This window comes from Schistocerca gregaria, chromosome 1, assembly GCF_023897955.1.
Source record: "Schistocerca gregaria isolate iqSchGreg1 chromosome 1, iqSchGreg1.2, whole genome shotgun sequence".
NCBI classification, from domain to species: Eukaryota; Metazoa; Arthropoda; class Insecta; order Orthoptera; family Acrididae; genus Schistocerca; species Schistocerca gregaria.
Genome location: NC_064920.1, coordinates 824878130 through 824899977, shown reverse-complemented (window position 1 = coordinate 824899977; position 21848 = coordinate 824878130). Strand labels below are relative to the sequence as shown.

Genomic DNA, 21848 nt, shown 5'->3' with positions numbered 1-21848 from the left:
ATGGGGAACTACGTTACCTCCGGAATATTTTACGCAAGAAGACGCCATCATCATGTAACCATACAGTGAAGCTGCATGCCCTCAGGAAAAATTACGGCTGTAGTTTCCCCTTGCTTTCAGCCGTTCGCAGTACCAGCACAGCAAGGCCGTTTTGGTTATTGTTACAAGGCCAGATCAGTCAATCATCCAGACTGTTGCCCCTGCAACTACTGAAAAGGCTGCTGCCCCTCATCAGGAACCACACGTTTGTCTGGCATCTCAACAGATACCTCTCCTTTGTGGTTGTACCTACGGTACGGCTATCTGTATCGTTATGGCACGGAAGCCTCCCCACCAGCGGCAAGGTCCACCGTTCATGGGGGTCACCTGCACTTTCGTCCTTAACTACATCTAAATCTTCGGAGATACTCTGCAAGCCACCGTATGGTGCGTGGCGGAGGTTACCCTGTACTGCTACTAGTGGTTTCCTTTCCTGTTCCACTCGCAAATAGAGTGAGGTATGCCTCCGTATGAGCCTTAAATTGCCGTATCTTATCTTCGTTGTATGTTGGCGACAATAGGATCGTTCGTCATTCCGTTTAAAATGAGGTTTCTCTAAAGTTTCTCAATAGCGTTTTTTGAGAAGAAAGTCGCCTTCCCTGTAGAGCTGCCCATTTGAGTTCCCGAAGCATCTCCGTTACACTTACGAGTTGTTCGATCCCACCGGTAAGAAATCTAGCAGCCGGCCTCTGAATTGCTTCGACGTCTTCCCTCAATCCGACCTGGTACGGATCCCAAACACTGCAGCAGTACTCAAGAATAGGTCGCGCCAGCTTCCTATATGCTGTCTCCTTTACAAGTGAACCACGCTATCCTATAATTCTCCCAGTCACCCGAAGTCGACCATTTGCGTTCCATACCACAGTTCTCACATGCTCATTCCACCTCATATCGCTATACAACGTTAGGCCCAGATATTTAAACAACTAGACTGTGTCAATTAGGACACTAGTACTACTGTAACCGAACATTACAGGTTTGTTCTTCCTGCTCATCTGCATTAACTGACATTTTTCTACAATGAGAGCTAGCTGCCGTTCATCACAACTAGAGATTTTGTCTGTCTTCTACCTTCCCAGAGTCACTCAACTTCGACAGATTACCGTACACCACAACATCATCAGCAAACAAGCACAGATTGCTGCTCACCTCGTCCGCCAAATCATTTACGTATGTAGAGAACAACAGCGGTCCTATCACACCTCCCTGGAGCGCTCCTGACGAAACCCTTGTCTCTGATGAATACTCGCCGTCGAAGACAACATATTCGGCTCTATTACTTACGAAGTCTTCGAGCCACTCACGTACCTGTGAACTTATTCCATACTCTCGTACCTTCGTCAACAATCTGCAATGTGGCGCTGTGCCAAACACTTTCCGGAAGTCTATAAATATAGAATACGTCTGTTATCCTTCATCCATGCTTCACGGTATATCATGTGAGAAAAGAGCAAGCTGAGTTTCGCACGAGCGATGCTTTCTAAAACCATGCTAATTCGTGGACATAAGCTTCTCAGTGTCGAGAAAGTTTATTATTTTTTCGAACTGAGAATATGTTCAAGGACACTGCAGCAAATATAAGACGGGGATATTGGTCTGTAATTTTGCAGCTCTATTCGTTTACCCTTATTATATACTGAAGTCACCTGCACTTTTTTCCAGTCGCTTGGGACATACGCCTTTGTGGCGTAACATGCTGTTGCCTCCTCGAGCCCCCCGGTTCTAGATGTACTCTTGTCCGGCTCTCAGCCATGCTACAGATCAGTTTGCAAACAAAAACTTTATTTATGAAAATATACACTACAATCACCAACAAACTTTACATATTCACATACACCTTTACCTTTAACCCAAATAAATACAGATTCGTTTACAGATATTTTCCTCCTGTTACGAGTATATAATGACAAAGAAGAAGGAGAAACATATGCAGATTTTCCAAAATCCTTATTAGCCAATTCAGATATATGGTAAGTGCGAAAGGCAATAATGGCTCTGTCAACAAAACTCTCAATATCGTATTCCAGTTAAGTCTGTCGCTGCACAAGCTTTGCTGGATGGACCTGCTGTTTTCGTCAGTTGTAGACTTAATTTTAGTTTAGATATAAACGATACCTTTGGTCATGGTAACGGATGGTTTACCGTAGCCATTGTTCGTGGTGGTACACGTGTACCAAGTGTTTCTGGACTTGAGAGTTTTGTTGACAGAGACATTATTGCCTTTCGCACTTACCATATATCTGAATTGGCTAATAAGGATTTTGGAAAATCTGCATATGTTTCTCCTTCTTCTTTGTCATTATATACTCGTAACAGAGAGTGCTCCATCTGGACCTGCTGATTTTCTGTTACCCCGCTTCTGAACCTTTCTTAAATTTATGGTTTGGTCTGCGATACGCAGGTTGAGTAGTAGAGGAGAGACGGTGAGACTTGATTACAGGTTTAAGAGCCGGAAACTGCCAGCAGCGCTACGGCAAGTAACTCTGGTCCCTGTGCGCTGTGGCAGGTGCAGCAGCCTGATCGGGCGCGTGGGCGGCGAGCAGACGGTGAGCCTGGGCCCCGGCTGCGTCTACAAGGGCGTCGTGCAGCACGAGTTGATGCACGCCCTCGGCTTCTGGCACGAGCACAGCCGCGCAGACCGCGACGCCTACGTCACCGTGCTGCTGCGTAACGTCGTCCCAGGTAGGGATGGCAGTTACTGCTGAAATAACCGGATTTGGATTATATCGGGTTTTTCAACGACATTTTTTTTAAAACCAAACTCCGTTCGAACAGGCCATGAAGGCCCAAGGGCACCGACCGACTGACCGCCGTGTCCTCCTCGGCCCATAGGCGTCACGTATATGTAGGCCGCATCTGGTCAGCACGCCGCTCCTCCGGCCATTGTCGGCTTCTCAGTCAAGTAGCTCCTCGGTTGGCCTCACAAGGGCTGAGTGCAGCCCGCTTGCCAACACAGCTCGGCAGATCGGACGATGGCCCATCCAAGTGCTAGAAGAGCTCGACAACGCTTAACTTCGGTGATCTGACGGGAATCGGTGTTACCAATGCGACAAAGTCGTTTGCAACGCCATTTTAACCGGACTGTTCCAACCGCTAGAAATAATAAGTTTCTGAAATAACCGATTTTCCGTTTGTTTTTCTGTCATTTCCTGTAAAAATCGTAGAAACCAAATAAAGATTGCAAAGTTTTGACTCCCTCAGTTTCAAGATACACAGAACCTAAATGCTAAACTAGTCAAATAAAAGAAAATTTAGTCCATCCACTCTGCTGAAGTGTGGTAAGTGATTGACTACTGCAAAAAATGACCAATATTCTCCTTCTTATTCTAATTTTTTGAAACTCGGCTCGAAAACCTTATGATAAACGAGGATCATACCACTACTTTTTTCACATTACGAATAGTCAATGCTGAAGGATGACAACTGACGCTGAAGATTTGTATTTTTCATGTCAATTTGTCAGTTTTATGGCTTAAAATCAGACAAAAGCATGCTGTGTCGAAACAATCAGCAGATCAGTTGCTTTATATTTTTATTGTAAACTATGAATGAACTATTAGGTTTTAAGTTTTCTCTTCGTATTATGTCGCAAATTTGTTGTGGCTCCTTCTGTTTCTAATTTTTAAAGCGAGCATTGTACTTCGTTCATACTGCACTGCGTAGAATATTCGAAGTGAAGGGGTGGTCACGTTCTGTAATACATCTGATGTCCGATGACTACTGTGAGATATAGACCAGAGAGGGCTAGTCTCCCACACTGCATGTATACGCCTAACATCTACTTGGCCACGCCACTTGTTTACACGTATATAATTGTCTCAGAAGTACTGTGTCTCTTCTTATTCCATTCGTTTGTTGTTCGTTGCGTTCGCCTTTGTTATTAAAACAGCACTGAAAAACACTGGTTATTCAGAACTATAATACCGTTATCGGTTTAACTGGTCGGTTCTTTCCCATCCCTAGCCCCAGGCCGTCGGGGAATTCGAAGCCGTGCGACTCTTCACACCACACAACACTACACGCTACAAGTCAGGTAGTGTTCAGTTTCTGCGTTGTCTGGGCAAATGAAGACGTGCAGCTTTATGTGCCTACTCTCTCTCTCTCACACACACACACACACACACACACACACACACACATAGACACACGCACAATAACATGAACATAGTATTCCACAAACTAAGTTTCCTGGACCGCAAAGCGTCAAGAACCAACAACCAAGACGTATTTACCATCAATACATAACATATATCCTTAGCCAGACGGAGTGTCCTTGCGGTTCTAGGCGCTACAGTCTGGAACCGAGCGATCGCTACGGCCGCAGGTTCGAATCCTGCCTCGGGCATGGATGTGTGTGCTGTCCTTAGGTTAGTTAGGTTTAATTAGTTCTGAGTTATAGGCGACTGATGACCTCAGAAGTTAGGTCGCATAGTGCTCAGAGCCATTTTGAACACATCCAACCACCTAACAAGTCATAAACATTAAAGTTTCACACTCATGCTCCAGAGGCTAAAAATAACGCCTCTCAAGCCCCTAAACTACACACATAAACTAAAAATAAGCAGACAAATTGCTTTTGAAAATTAGTACAAAGCAGACACCATAAAACATCTCAACAGCAAAATAAACATGAATGGTAATGAAAGTGCCACCCAAGTACACATCCACAGACAACACAACGGACAACATTACGTCAGAAAAAAACAATAAATGCTACACACTAACGTAATATACATAATAAACAATAATAAACTAACGTATAGAACCTGAAATGTAAAGACGAAGCTAGGGATTCCAGAAGCATTCAGAGCTAACGTCGCATTACAAAAAAGACGAAGATCAGACAAAGGAACTCCAGACAATTTCAGCAACGCAAGAATATACCAACTCACATGTAACTCCTGTCAAACCCAGAACATAGGGCGAACTTGCAGAAACTTTTGAAGAAACTACTCAGAACACATGAGAGCTCGAAACAGTAAAAGCAGACATTCCGCGTTGGCAGAAGGCATAGTAAATGAAACCCACAATCCCAGAAATATCGAAACTGATCTGACATCCTAAAACACAACAACAACTTACACCAGAAATTAACTTTAGAAATAAATTATTACATACGAAAGGCTATAATGGAAGGAAAAACGTAATTAATAAACACACAACGCTTTGCAACAACGCACTCTTTGCTGCCTTAAGAGAACTGACGCAGGACACAGAAGAGAAATAAAACACACACACACACACACACACACACACATACACACACACACACACAAACACGTAAACGCATGATTACCTATCACCTACCAAAATCCCACACAGAGACCTACGTAAGGAACACAAGTCGTCAGAATTCGAACTGTAAAAATAGGGATTTCCTAACAAGGCACACAGAGCACACGAGAGCTCTAAAGAGTGACATCACACATTCCACTTTCGCAGAGCACTTTATAACTGTAAACCACCAACCGACAGATATTCAATATTTTCAAAATTCGCTCGCGATTCATTTCGCGACACACGCCAACATTAAGATGGAGTAATATATTAATTATGACCAATCTAAAATGGTATAATTACTCGATACAAAGTCTACCTTCTATGCAAAACACAGTTTCTTCATGTGACCGAAATATGTTTCACCACATCTGTGCCATCGTCAGTTGAGTTTCTTTACTGAAATCAGTTTTCCTTTTTGTATATGTTCACATTTCACAGATTTCAATAAAAAAAAACACTGATAATTCGAACTTATGGTGTGTTGGAGGATACTACAGAACGTCGATACATAGGCGCTTCATTTTCTACATTTTAGTTAGCCGACCATCATTATCTAGTCATATGCCTTTCCCAGTGTTCATTATTCCAGAAATCTTTTTACTTATTTTGGCTTCAGACACTAATTTATACTTGGATATAATCTCTAGAGCTGTGTATACTTCTTCTTCGCTTCGAACCAATAAGCCTATATGGTCTGCATACGCATTACAGACAATTTTTCCGTTGCATATGTAATCCTTGTAATTTTTCTGATACACTGGCGGACAAAGATTCGAAAGCAGTGGCGACAAGCGCCGTGGAGATCGAGCATCCCTTTCGCATGGAGTTGTTTCTCTTTATCTCTGTGTTAGTTGTCCATTGACTATTATTTGGCTAAACCACTGCATAAAATATTTTCTATGATACTGGTGAATCAGTATGGGAGACACATCATGCGAAGATGGCGGTAAGCAAAAATTGCTCCCTCAAACTTTTTCTCTAACTCTAGAAACACTATTGCGCACTTTATTTGAAAAGGTCCTATGATTGATATTATATCTCCGTATTCACAAATATTATGAAGGATTTTCTTGTCTCTTCCCAAGCTCGTTTGGTACGGCCCAGGATGTTGTGACCATCGCAGTTTTCAGTCTTTTCACTATAGCTGCAGCATAATTTTATAGTCGCTATTCAAGAGGCTCTTTTCCTTTAGATGCCCAACTGTTTTTTTCTTTTTTTTCGGTACTGAGACTATCATTTCCTCTAAGACCACAATCGGCATCCCGCTGTTTAGATTTATTATCTCCTTACAATTGCACAGCAGTTTAGTCTTTCTTTGTGTTTTGGACTTCGTAAGATAGCGTCTTCGACCTCGTTCTCATCAATTTCCATAGTGAAGTTTTCTATTTCCTCGGCACCGAATTCTCTTCGTTCGTTGCCTGTTCGTACGTACTGAGCATCTTCATCGAAGAATTGTCTGGTCTTTAGTGCTATGAGTTGGTTTAATATGACTGTCTTAATTTCGCTTTGTGTCGTGAGCATTTTCCCATCCTTTAGTTTAAGTTCAGTGAATCTGTCGTAACAGATGGTGTATCGACATTTAATCTTCGTCTATCTTGTCAGCGGTCTAGATCTTATTTTGTTTGTTGCCTCTTCAGTGTTATTAGTTTTGTTATAATTTGTTTTATCTTTGTATAATTTCCTATTACATGTTATTCTGGAAGGTGCAGATCTCTGAGGCAATTATAACACAATTCCGTCGTCTTTCTACGCCAAATACTTTTATCTCTTGAATACGACAAGATAATCCGAGTTGTGTATCATGCAGTTCACGGATTAGACTGACTAATTACGTCGATTTGTTAAGGTTAGGTGTTTGGTCCTTAAGACTGAATACCCGGTTAAACTCTCCCGCGTGTATAATTTTTTCTTGAAATCTGCGCATTTTTTACGGCTCAGTATTTGGTCCTTAAGACTGAGTTGCTGTTACTGTGGTCTTCAGTCCGAAGACTGGTTTGATGCAGCTCTACGTGCCTAACTATCTCGTGCGAGCCTCTTCATCTCTAAATAACTCTTGCAACCCACATCCTCCTGAATGTGGTTACTGTAGTTATCTCTTCGTGTCCGTCTACGATTCTTAGCCCCTCACCCCCGCTGCCTCCCACACTTCCTTCAATACTAAACAGATGATCCTCTGATGCTTCAGAATGTGTCCTAGCAACCGATCCCTTCATCCGTTCATTTCATCTGGTTGTGACACTAATTTTATGTCTCCCCAATTCTGTTCAGTACCTCCTCATTAGTTACGTGGTCGACTCACCTAATCTTCTACATTCTTCTCAAACACCTAGTTTCTAAAGCTTATATTCTCCTTTTGTCTAAACTGTTTATCCTCCATGTTTCATTTCTACACATGGCTACACTCCAGACAAAAATCTTCAGAAGAGACGTCCTTACACTTAAATTTATATTCAATGTTAACAAACATCTTTTCTTCAGAAACGCTTTTCTTGCCATTGCCAGTCTACATTTTATATCCTGTAGGCCTTCATTATTTTGCTGCCTAAATAGCAAAACTCATCTACTACTTTAAGTGTCTCATTTCCTAAGCTAATTCCTTTAGCATCACCTGACTTAATTTGCCTACGTACCATTACCCTTTTCTTACTTTTTTTAATTTTCATCTTACATCTTTTTCTCAAGAAACTGTCCATTCGTTCAGCTGCTCTTCCAAGTCTTTTAATGTTTCTGACAGAATTACAATGTGACCGGCAAACCTAAAGTTTTTGTTTCTTCTCCCTGAACTTTAATTTCTAGTTCAAATTTTTCTTCGACTTCCTTTACTACTTATTCAGTGTACAGATTGAATAACATCGGGGATAGGCTACAACCGTGTCTCACACCAATCTCAACCCCTGCTCCCCTTTCATGCTCCTCTATTCTCATAACTGCCGCCTTGCCGCGCGTGGTAGCCGAGCGGTCTAGGGCACCTTACCCCGGTTCGCGTGGCTCCCCCCGTCGGAGGTTCGAGTCTTCCCACGGGCATGGGTGTGTGTGTTGTCCTTAGCGTAAGTTAGTTTAAGTTAGATTAAGTAGTGCGTAAGCATATATAGGGGCAAATGACTACAGCAGTTTGGTCCCATAAGACCTTCCGATTAATTCTATCTGCCGCCTTGTTTCTGCACAGGTTGTAAACAGCCTTTCGTTCCATGTATTTTACCCCATCTATCTTTAGAATTTCAAAGAAAGTATTTCAGTCAACATTGTCAAAACTATAAGTCTGAAAATGCTAAAACGTAGGTCTGCCATTCCTTAATATACCTTCTAAGATAAGTCGTATGGTCAGTATTGCCTCTCGTGTTCCTACATTTCTCCGGAATCCAAATTTATCTTAAACTGGGCTGGCTTCTACCAGTTCCTCCATTCTCCTGTACCGAATTCATATTAGTATTCTGCAACCAAGTCTTATTAAACTGATAGTTCGGTAATTTTCGCACCTGCTAGCAACTGCTTTCTTTGAAATTGGACTACATTCTTCTGGAAGTCTCATACTTTTTTCACACGAGATGGAAGAATATTGTCACGTTTGGCTTTCCCAACGCTACAAGCAGTTCTGACGGAATACTTCCTACCCCGGGGCATTGTTTCGACTTACATAGATCTTTCAGAGCTCTGTCATATTCTTCTCTCAGTATTATATCTACCATCTCATTTTCATCTACGTCCACTTCCTTTTCTGTAATATTTCCATCAAGTTCGTCTTCCATGTATATGCCCCCTATATACTCCTTTCACCTTTCAGTTTTCCTTCTTTGCTGAGGACTGGCTTTTAATCCGAGCTTAAAAAATGGCTCTGAGCTCTATGGAACTTAACATCTGAGGTCATCAGTCCTCTATAACTTAGAGCTACTTAAACCTAACTAAATTAAGGCTATCACACACGTGCATGCCCTAAGCAGGATTCGAACCTCCGACCGTAGCAGTCGTGCGGTTCCAGACTGAAGCGCCTAGAACCGCTCGGCCACAGAAGCCGGCTCCAAATGAGCTCTTGATATTCATACAGCTGCTTCTAAATCATTACATTTGGCCTCTGGCCACTCTTGCTTGGTCATTTTTCACTTCCCTTCAATCTCATTTTTTAGGCATTTGTATTCGCTTTCGCCTACATCATTTGCAACATTTTTAAAATTTCTATTCTCATCTATTAAATTCTTTCTCTCTCTCTTGTGTCATCAAGCGATTTCTACTGGGCCTTGTCTTTTCATGTATTTGATCCTCTGTTGCCTTCACTGTTTCATCTCTTAAAGTTACGCATTCGTCTTCTGCTGTACTCTTTCCTAATGCTCCCTCTGAAACTATCAACAACCTCCGGTTGTTTCAATGCAACTAGGTCTCATATCCTTACTTTCCTAACCTTTTGCAATTTCTTCACTTTTAATCTACTGTTCATAACCAATCAATTGTGGCCGCAGTCCATATCTGTTCCTGGAAATGTCTTACAAATTAAAATCGGGTTCTTAAATTTCTGTCTGATCATTGTATAATCAATCTGAAAACTTCCGGTGTCTCCAGGTCTCTTCCACACGTACAAGCTTCATTTATGATTCTTAAACCAAGCGTTAGCGATGGTTAAATTATGCAAAATTCTACCAGGCGGCTTCCTCTTTTATTCCTTTCCACCAGTCCAAGTTCACCTACTAGTTTTCCTTCTCTTCCTTTTCCTGCTACCAAATTCCAGTTCCCCGTCTCAATTTAATTTTCGTCTCCTTTAACTATCTGAATAATTTCCACACAGTTAAAAATCTCCTGCGAAGATGGTGTTTCCATATGATTTTCCGAAAGAGGGGACTGTTTCACCTTTAAAGAACTCCACTTTCTTGTGCTTATTATTACTTCTGGACTGTGCATAGATATTGTTGATTCTGCTTTTGTTGGAGGTACCGTCGATTCTTCTACTGTCTGGGAGCTGTTCCACTTTTTTTAAAAAAATGGTATTCCCCCTCTTTTGAGGGTGGCCATGTGCGTTCTGTTTCCTCGGTTAGTTATAGCATTACAGTCCCTTAGTTTTTCTAATTGGATACAAGTTTTTTTCTGCAGCAACCCTATGTATATTTCTGCGGAGGATAAGAAATCAGGCAGATTATTTAACTGTAGAGCTGAATGTACTTTAATGATATTTAGAGTCTCAGCGCTATTCGCTTGTAGTGAGTTCATGTACTGTTTCTCTGGGTGGAGTTAATACTCGCCGTTGTAGACACGGTTTGGTGCTCCTCTTTCTGATTTCTGTTCCATTGGAGAGTATTAGATGGCAGGGTAACGCTTCTTTTATTGCTGCAGATACGTCCATCACACCTGCTTCCTCGTCGGTTTCCTCGGTTTCGTCTGCACACTGCCCTTCCTTCCTGCAAACATCCTGTAAGTTGAATTTAAGGAGGAAAGTCTTTCTTCGCTCTGAATTGCGTTTAGCACCCGTGTTGTCATGTTGTCCTTGTCAGAGAATTGCTCGATCTGTTTGTTTCCGCCGCGCGGGATTAGCCAAGCGGTCTTGGAGCGCTGCAGTCATGGACTGTGCGGCTGGTTCCGGCGGAGGTTAGAGTCCTCCCTCGGGCATGGGTGTGTGTGTTTGTCCTTAGGATAATTTAGGTTAAGTAGCGTGCAAGCTTAGGGACTGATGACCTTAGTAGTTAAGTCCCATAAGATTTCACACACATAATTTAGGTTAAGTAGCGTGCAAGCTTAGGGACTGATGACCTTAGTAGTTAAGTCCCATAAGATTTCACACACATTTGAACGTTTTTGTTTGTTTCCGACTCTTTTAGCTTTACATTACTGCAGCGTCTTTGTTTACAGTGTCGGTAGATTTCGACCAATGTTGCATTCACGTATTGCGACTAACATTATACAACGGCAATACGGTTTACTAGAGTCCCGGTCCGGCACAAATTTTCATATGTTTGTAGTAGTTCGTGTAGCCGTTGTAAAATCGTATCTGCAATTTGCGAATGCAATTAGTAGTCTTTTAGCTTCCTCGTATAGTAGTTCAGCCATGTGTTCAGTGCCTTGGTGGGATATACGTCGCTTCTAATTCTTCTTCTTTTTTGGAGACGAACTTCCGGTTATGTTTTCAGATTGTCTTGTGACAGGTTTTGATTGCTGGCTTGGGTTGTGATTTTCATCAGAGATAGTATCGGATTATTTGTTCTCTTCCGCTCCCTGTTGAGCTTAGGAAACTGTGTTTGTTTCTGTCTCGTGCTCCTTAGGCGGTGCTGTCTCTTTGGGCTCAGTGATTTCCAAGAGTAAAAAAAAGGAAAAAAAAAGATTGCGTTTAATTCTACGAGTAGTTTTTATCAAAGGACGGTTCATTTACAATCTGACCTGGAATCCCAGTGCAGGAGTAGTGATCTCTTGCTGCTGTTGCGTAGGTTAACGTCAGTGTTGCCATAATTGGGAGTTTCACATCTTCGCGAACTTCAAGCTGGGAAGCTCTGCACTGACACCATTTGCAGCTGGAAATTTGTGGGCAAGGACCACCTACCGACGAAGTTGTTTATCCCCTTGCTATATGGGGAAATCACTGCATTTATTTGCTTAGCGCTTGTTTCAGATGGAAGTTACCAGATCCAGATAGTGCGGAGAATAGGTCCTGCATGGATCACGATAACTTCACTCGCGTTTCCATCGCTATATTTGAATTTCCTTGTCTCCTCCACAAAATTCAACCATTTTATCACAGAGCTCAGTATTGTTCAGCTTTGTGTCCCCAACAAGTTTCGCAAGTGAATCATGGATGCGTACTATGTCTTCAAAGGTGATTTTCATCGGTTCTTGGAACTAGGATCCGGTCGCATAAAGTTAGAGTCTAACTTCACTTTCAAGATATGTATTCGTGTTGGTAGCGACATCATAGCATTTATACATAAAAAATCCTTGAATTGAGTACTTGCTGTCTACAATAGCAAGGCGCTTAACTCACCCATCGCAGTGTTGTTGACAGCAGACAGCAACGAGAAGTGGCTGGTCTGCACACAACTGTTACGACATGCAGACTGACTGACCACGCGGCTAGGGAAGGCGGACAAGATAGGGATACTCTCCTAGCATTTGTTGATGTGGAGGAAGCTGTCGTTAATGTATGGTGAAATAAGGTATTCACCGTCCTTAGAAGATTGCGGCTAAAGTGTGGAGACAGACGAATAATACACAACGTATACAAAACACATAGGTGTAAATATAGAAGGTCAAAAGAGACAGGTTCACCTTAAGAAGTGTGCAAGCCAGGATTACAGTTTATCACCACTGTTGTTTACACTGGGCGCCGAAAAAGAAACAAACGAAGTCAGGAAGCGTTTCATATGGCAAATTGAAAGTTCTAGGGTAATAGGTAACAACGCTAAGGTTCTCAGACGACATAGCACGTGTAAGGAAGATTTAGTAGAACACCTGTTGAAAGGAATGGATAGCATACTTTATGCGGCATGTCGCTTAAGGATAGACAGAAAAAAGGCGAAAGTGATGAAGACTAGAAGAAAGGAGCATAATAACTCGCTTAACATCGGAACTGATAACGTCTCAATTTGTGTAAGTATCCTCCAGTCTACGAATCGAGATTACACAGAAGAGCAGAATCAACGAAGGTATAAGTAGTCAGATGGTGCAGAGCAGGAGAGTTTTCTTGAGTTAAAGAGCACTAATGATATCATATATTGATGTGTGATTGAGGAAGTTTCTGCAAGTGTCCGTTCTGAGCACAGCGTCGTGTGGAAGCTGATCCTGGTAGTCAAGAGGATGAGGAACTGGAAGCATTTGAAGTGTGATGTTGTCAAAGAGCGTTAAAAAATTTAGTGGATAGACAACCTGCTAAAGGGAATATGTGGGGGAGGATAGAAGCAGATCCAGAACACCTACCGGAAAAAGGGAAAGGTTAGTGGTATCCAAGAATATTAAACTGCACTGGGAGGAGCAGTGCGAGAGATAAATACCGCAAGTAAACCGAGACTAGAAGAGATTACAGAGCTTGGGGGTATTTTTGTTCTGTCGTTGCAACTACAAAAATGCGCTTCTCTTTATTGAGGTAAAGCATCATCAGTGGTCTTTAAGTTATTTACATTTTGATTTACTTTTACATCGAAAAAAAGTTAGCTGTGTGGCCATAGTGTCCGTAGTTCCTTTATAATTCTTGAGGGTACTTTTGTTCTGTCGTTGCAAATAATAATGTAAATATCTTATGAAACGTCCCCTTAGAAAAATTATACACGACTGTGCTTAAACTGACACACAATATTTTTTGCGCAACGCAATCTGACTTTCAATAATCCCTACAAAAGAATGGCCCTGACTAACATTAACCTATACCTTTCACAAATCACTTACCTCACCAAAAATCTTTGTTACTCGAACTACTGCAATACAGCGAGCGCCACTACTGCCAGCTAAATAAAAGATTCAAACTACTGAAGGCACTAACTACTGATAGGCACAGTTAGCAAATGAAAGATTTTCATAGAGAACAACAATGTAGTTACCTTAATAGTCATAATATATATAGGAGTTCATGACATCCAGTCTTACAAATTTCAAAGCTGCGCCATTTCTCTCCCCACGTCCACCACTGCTGGCGGCTCACCTCCAACTGCGCAACGCTACGCGCTGTTAACATCCAGCCGCCCAACACTACAATGGCGAGTATTGCAACAATGCCAACCAGCCACTGACTGCACACAGCACAGCCAGTGATTTTTCATACAGAGCGCTACGTGGCGTTACCAATAAAAAACCTAAACAGCCGACTTACAATATTAATTACAGGCCACTGGTGATGCTTTAGCTCAATGAAGCGAAACTCGTCTGATGAAAAAAGCCACGCATTGTACGACAGAACAAAAATACCCTCAAGAATTGCAAAACAACTACTGACGCTATGGCTACACAAATGAAGTATTTAGATTACAGAGTGTTGTAGTTGTAACATTTACGTAGTGACGAAGAGGTCAACCCAAGGTAGGAAAGTGTAGGAAACACAGCATACCAGCCTAAACACTGATAACTTAAAAACAATAATCTAACTGCTACTTACACAAAGTGTGAGCATGACTATCTTTGCCTGTTTTACTTTGTCTCAGGTTTGGAGTACAACTTCCAGAAGTATAGTTGGCAGATGGTCCAAAGCCTCGGCCTGCCGTACGACACTGGTAAGTCTAGTATAAAAACCTGACAGATAGCAGCGCTTTCATCTTACTGTGTAATATGATGTTTCCAAGTTATACACAGCATATATAAAATTATGCATTTCAAGCCTGCTCCTACCGAACTCTGCTAATCGGAAATGGAATGTTCTGATCGACATCCACATCTACATCTACATTTATACTCCGCAAGCCACCAAACGGTGTGTAGCAGAGAGCACTTTACGTGCCACTGTCATTACCTCCCTTTTCTGTTCCAGTCGCGTATGGTTCGCGGGAAGAACGACTGTCTGAAGGCCTCCGTGCGCGCTCCATTCTCTCTAATTTTACATTCTTGATCTCCTCGGGAGGTATAAGTAGGGGCAAGCAATATATTCGATACCTCATCCAGAAACGCACTCTCTCAAAACCTGGATAGCAAGCTACACCGCGATGAACAGCGCCTCTCTTGCAGAGTCTGCCACTTGAGTTTGCTAAACATCTCCGTAAAGCTATCACGGTTACCAAATAACCCTGTGACGAAACGCGCCGCTCTTCTTTGGGTCTTCTCTATCTCCTCCGTCAACCCGATCTGGTACGGATCCCACACTGATGAGCAATACTCGAGTATAGGTCGAACGAGTGTTTTGTAAGCCAACTCCTTTGTTGATGGACTACATTTTCTAAGGACTCTCCCAATGAATCTCAACCTGCTACCCGCCTTACCAACAAATCGTTCCGCACGCATACTCCCAGATATTTTACAGAAGTAACTGCTACCAGTGTTTGTTCCGCTATCATATAATCATACAATAAAGAATCCTTCTTTCTATGTATTCGCAATACATTACATTTATCTATGTTAAGGATCAGTTGCCACTCCCTGCACCAAGTGCCTATCCGCTGCAGATCTTCCTGCATTTCGTTAGAATTTTCTAATGCTGCAACTTCTCTGTATACTACAGCATCATCCGCGAAAAGCCGCATGGAACTTCCGACACTATCTACTAGGTCATTTATCTATATTGTGAAAAGCAATGGTCCCATAACACTCCCCTGTGGCACGCCAGAGGTTACCTTAACGTCTGTAGACGTCTTTCCATTGATAACAAAATGCTGTGTTCTGTTTGCTAAAAAATCTACAATCCAGCCACACAGCTGGTCTGATATTCCGTAGGCTCTTACTTTGTTTATCAGGCGACAGTGCGGAATTGTATTGAACGCCTTCCGGAAGACAAGGAAAATAGCATCAACCTGGGAGCCTGTATCTAATATTTTCTGGGTCTCATGAACAAATAAAGCGAGTTGTGTCTCACACGATCGCTGTTTCCGGAACCCATGTTGATTCCTACAGAGTAGATTCTGGGTTTCCAAAAACGACATGATACGCGAGCAAAAAACATGTTTTAAAATTCTACAACAGATCGACGTCAGAGATATAGGTCTATAGTTCTGCGCATCTGCTCGACGACCCTTCTTGAAGACTGGAAGTACCTGTACTCTTTTCCAATCATTTGGAACCTTCCGTTCCTCTAGAGACTTGCGGTACACGGCTGTTAGAAAGGGGGCAAGTTCTTTCGCGTACTCTGTGTAGAATCGTGTTGGTATCCCGTCAGGTCCAGTGGACATTCCTCTGTTGAGTGATTCGAGTTGCTTCGTGCATCCATTTCTTGTGCTGTGAGTAACTAATATCGTTATCTTCACTGGAGCGCATTTATCGACGCATTTATTTTTGTGTTAAAAGAGAGAAATCTTTGAATCCCGCAGGTTTTCGCAATATTATGCTTGCATGTTTTATGTATTTTTACACATAATGCTCAATAGCGAGAAATAAATGCTGCTTAAGTTGTTATCTTGTAGACTCATTCTAATCTGAAATTGCTTCCATTATGTCTCTTCTGGGAGGAGACAGTTGATACGACGTAGGCATTTTTTTTTTTTTTTTTTTTTTTTGTATTTGTAGACTAGGACGCTAAGTAAGCTAGCCAGAAGATTCAGAAATGTTAAAGATGTAATGAAAAGTCAGTGTACAATGGAGTTAAGCTTTATTGTGTAACGGACGTTTCTGATAATAAATTGTTACCAAGTTACGGTGTTTTGTTTCTGCATCTTTCACACGTTCCTTAGAAGTGGAGTTCCCCAGATCGAATCGAATAAAAATTATTTTAAAATAGGAAGTTCTGTGTGTTCCAAGTTCTGTATTTGCACACAATCGAAGCTTGAAGGATAGCGAATGGACTTCAGAAGCACGAGTTTCTGTGAAAAAGTCCTTGTAAAAGGATTCCCAAAACTCATATGTTAGATATAGTGAAGCAAAAAGCTAAACGCCTGCTTAAGATAATACCAGTTACCGCATGGAGTAGTTACAAAACCAAGTTTTGCAAAATAGTAGTTGCTTTGTTGTCGTACATTCTTCCCCTATTTGTCTTCGAAGTGCAAATGTGGAGTTTCAATGAAGTGATTAAAACATAGCGGAAAGAAGCAATTAGCACATCTGATACTCGAACATTCTACATAATTTTCGATGTATTGGCAGGACAGTAGTACAGCAACAAAAGCCGCTGTGATGACATTACCCAAATCCTTACCTCGATCTGTTCCATCCAAACAGACACAACTAAATGTAAAAGACGTAACGAGGATAGTACTGAACACAGTGTAAAAGACGTAACGAGGATTGTACTGAACACAGTGTTAAGTAGATTGTCATTTCTGGAATATCATGTATCCATTATTTTGTCTGTTATTATTATTATTATTATTACTATAATTTTTATGTACAGTTAATGTACTTCATCTATGGTGATGTAAACTTACTAAAATTAGTAAGTTATGATTACAGTAGATGAAGTATGTTAACTGTAAATACACTACTGGCCATTAAAATTGAAAACGTCTGGTCAATGGTGGCCGAGCTACTGGCTCGTCACAATACGCCAGTCACTACTCTTGACGAACTGTGGTATCGCGTTGACGACGCATGGGCAGCTGTACCTGTACACGGCATCCAAGCTCTGTTTGACTCAATGCCCAGGCGTATCAAGGCCGTTATTACGGCCAGAGGTGGTTGTTCTGGGTACTGACTTCTCAGCATCTATGCGCCCAAATTGAGTGAAAATGTAATCACATGTCAATTATAGTATAACATATTTTTCCAATGGATACCTGTTTATGACCAGCATTTCTTCTTGGTGTAGTAATTTTAATGGCCAGTAGTGTACTACTATTACATGAATACATGATATTTCAGAAATGTTAGTCTAGTTGACGCTGTGTACATTATTACTGGTTACGTATTTTTTATGCGAGTAATGACTCGAATCTGGAGTCACAGCTGCGTCACAGCATGTGAAACTTGCTGGATTTGGACGGGTTACTCCTGGAACTGAAATATCAGATCTGAAGATGGTTCTGAATGAACCGAAACCGGTCACATGAATAAAATATTTTGCAATCTACACGGATTATAAGTAACATTATACAATCACTGACTGCTGCTATCTCATCAGACATTATGTCTGTTTTGCAATAGCCAGGAATTTTTTTTCTTTAATTTTTACTCGGTAGGCTTCGTGGGACGATACTAACCAAAGCTACTCGATCGTGGAATGAGTCAGTACGTGGTATACATAACGCTTATTAGAAACTTTATAAACAATAAAAGCAAGAAAGTCATAATTCACAGTATGTGGTTTGCACATGTCACTGCAGTTAGGTAATAGTGCTTGTACTGTCTGGTGCTTTTGCTTGCGTCTTTTACAAGTGAAAAACACACTTGACAAGCAACAAAATAGAATTTTACGAAATGGAATTTTATGTTTATTGCGTACCTGTCCGTCCCAGTCTTGTTCGTTGCCTTCGTGGGCTCAGAGTCGTTGCCGAGACGTACAGTGGCGGCGACGTCCGCGTGTTGCAGGCTCGCTGATGCACTACGGCAGGCTGGCCTTCTCGCGCGACGGCCGCTCGCCCACCATCGTGCCCAGGGACCCGCGAGTCGCCATCGGCCAGCGGCGAGGCTTCAGCGAGGTGAGTCACGACTCGATCAGAGGCGCACGTGTGGATTGTTTCAGAAGCGAATATTGCGCACTGAGAACTTATAAAGCAAGAAATGATCGAGGAAGTTGGGTCGCAAGCTCAATGAGCGCTTCATTTGTCGAGGCGTTCAATTGTTGGGAGAAAAAGGAGAGTAATGAAATGGACGATGGGGAGTAGATGGCGACAGCAGCACTTAGGAGTGTTAGTGTTAAAGGAATAGGTAATAAGTAATAGGTGTCTGAAAAAGTAATCGCTTTCCCCCTCTTTCCTTTCATCAACCGGATCGTAATTTATTTGGAATTCCCTCTCATTTCCGATACAGAAAGGTACTATTTCTGACGAGGAAAAAAAAGAAACTAGAGTTTCACGTCCGATCGACTACGTGGTCATTAGAGGTGGAGCACTAGCTCGGATTACGAAAGGAGGGGGATGGAAGTACGCCGTGCTCTTTCAAAGGACGATTTGCCTTGAGCGTTTTGGGGAACTCACGGATAAAATAAATCCAGATGACGTGACGGGGATTTGAGCCGTCGTCCTCCCGAACGGGATTCTAGTGTGAAGAACACTGCACCATCTACCTCGATCTGACGAGAAACTTTGTATCTGTTTGAAACGTCCCCTTAGAAAAAATGTACAAGACTGTGCTTAAACTGACACACAATACTTTTAACGCAACGCAATCTGACTTTCAAAAATCCCTACAAAAGAATGGCTCTGACTAACATTAACCTATACGTTTCACAAATCACTTACCTCACAAAAATCTTCATTACTCGAACTACTGCAATACAGCGAGCGCCACTACTGCCAGCTAAATAAAAGATTCGAACTACTGAAGGCACTAACTACTGATAGGCATAGTTAGAAAATGAAAGATTTTGATAGAGAACAAACAATGTATTTACCTCAATAGTGTTCAAAAGTCATAATGTATATAGCAGTTCATGACATCCAGTCTTACAAATTTCAAAACTCCGCCATCTCTCTCCCCACGTCCACCACTGCTGGCGGCTCACCTCCAACTGCACAACGCTACGCGCTGTTAACATCCAGCTGCCCAACACTACAATGGCGAGTATTACAACAATGCCAACGAGCCACTGACTGCACACAGCACAGCCAGTGATTTTCATACAGAGCACTATGAGGCGTTACCAATAAAAAAAACCTAAACAGCCTACATACATAGCCCCCATAATCCCCACAAAAATTTTACAAATTGTTTTGGACAGTGGCCAATACAGATTTGAAAAAAAAATTCATAATTAAAATAACAAAGAAATCAAATGCACACACTTATTGATACAATGTTGGTCAAAAGCAAAAATTTTCTGACAGTCCATAAAGACAGTCCTGATCCTTCATCACAGTAAAATTGCAGCGTTTTTCTCGAAGTCTGAGCAGTAAAAGAAAATGCACACAGAAGTAGTGGATTTCCATACAGTCTTGAAGAAGTAGTGTTGTCCTTCCAACGGAAAGACAGTGCTGACTCTTGACATGCAGACAGCTAATGGGCCACAACAGAGCAAACCATAGCAGAGTCAGTCGAAGTTGAAGAATATTGGTAGGTAGGTCATCACAGAGCAGACCCACTGTAGTCCTGGTAGAGTGTATGGCATTGGTGGGCCACCAGAGGTGCAGACCCACTGCAGTCCTTGTAGAAATAATGGTATTGGTGGGCCATCGAAGGTGCAGACCCACTTCACTCCTTGTAGAGGTGGCCAGCAGCCATCTGTTGCCACTGTGCAGGTGCACAATCACCATCGAAAAGTCTTGTAGAGAATATAGGAAGTCCATCAACCACCACTTGTGCACGCACAAAGTTTTTGGAATTGTCCTTTGCACCAGCAATGGTGTTAACCAGTCTCTTGCTGAATTATCAACACGCATGCAAACACTAACAGTCCCTGCTTCTCCATATACTATGACCAACAGAAACGTGTGCAGTGAAATGTAACTTACAAGTTACTTAATGGGATGAACTGGTGTCAATTACAATTTTATAACATAAGAATACAATAACAAAGGTACAAAATACATCATTAAAACATAATAATACAGATAACATTTGTAGTAAAACAGGCTTTACAAAAGAATAGAAATAAACATGCACATCAGTGTCCTGGAAATGGAAAAAAGAACACATTGACACTGGTGTGTCAGACCCACCATATTTGCTCTGGACACTGCGAGAGGGCTGTACAAGCAATGATCACACGCACGGCACAGCGGACACACCAGGAACCGCGGTGTTGGCCGTCGAATGGCGCTAGCTGCGCAGCGTTTGTGCGCCGCCGCCGTCAGTGTCAGCCAGTTTGCTGTGGCATACGGAGCTCCATCGCAGTCTTTAACACTGGTAGCATGCCGCGACAGCGTGGACGTGAACCGTATGTGCAGTTGACGGACTTTGAGCGAGGGCGTATAGTGGGCATGCGGGAGGCCGGGTGGACGTACCGCCGAATTGCTCAACACGTGGGGCGTGAGGTCTCCACAGTACATCGATGTTGTCGCCAGTGGTCGGCGGAAGGTGCACGTTCCCGTCGACCTGGGACCGGACCGCAGCGACGCACGGATGCACACCAAGACCGTAGGATCCTACGCAGTGCCGTAGGGGACCGCACCGCCACTTCCCAGCAAATTAGGGACACTGTTGCTCCTGGGGTATCGGCGAGGACCATTCGCAACCGTCTCCATGAAGCTGGGCTACGGTCCCGCACACCGTTAGGCCGTCTTCCGCTCACGCCCCAACATCGTGCAGCCCGCCTCCAGTGGTGTCGCGACAGGCGTGAATGGAGGGACGAATGGAGACGTGTCGTCTTCAGCGATGAGAGTCGCTTCTGCCTTGGTGCCAAAGATGGTCGTATGCGTGTTTGGCGCCGTGCAGGTGAGCGCCACAATCAGGACTGCATACGACTGAGGCACACAGGGCCAACACCCGGCATCATGGTGTGGGGAGCGATCTCCTACACTGGCCGTACACCTCTGGTGATCGTCGAGGGGACACTGAATAGTGCACGGTACATCCAAACCGTCATCGAACCCATCGTTCTACCATTCCTAGACCGGCAAGGGAACTTGCTATTCCAACAGGACAATGCACGTCCGCATGTATTCCGTGCCACCCAACGTGCTCTAGAAGGTGTAAGTCAACTACCCTGGCCAGCAAGATCTCCGGATCTGTCCCCCATTGAGCATGTTTGGGACTGGATGAAGCGTCGTCTCACGCGGTCTGCACGTCCAGCACGAACGCTGGTCCAACTGAGGCGCCAGGTGGAAATGGCATTGCAAGCCCTTCCACAGGACTACATCCAGCATCTCTACGATCGTCTCCATGGGAGAATAGCAGCCTGCATT

General features: G+C 42.8%; 1 protein-coding gene across 1 annotated transcript in view; it reads left to right on the top strand.

Annotated features, from left to right (window-relative positions):
- The window catches only part of LOC126271618 (hatching enzyme 1.2-like), a 129261-nt gene that overhangs the window by 80655 nt on the left and 26758 nt on the right, over positions 1 to 21848 (top strand). Inside the window, exons 7-9 of the mRNA XM_049974166.1 lie at positions 2546 to 2721; positions 14418 to 14486; positions 18376 to 18485. Of these exons, the coding sequence (XP_049830123.1) occupies positions 2546 to 2721; positions 14418 to 14486; positions 18376 to 18485 (355 nt within the window). The remainder of the gene's footprint in view (positions 1 to 2545; positions 2722 to 14417; positions 14487 to 18375; positions 18486 to 21848) is intronic.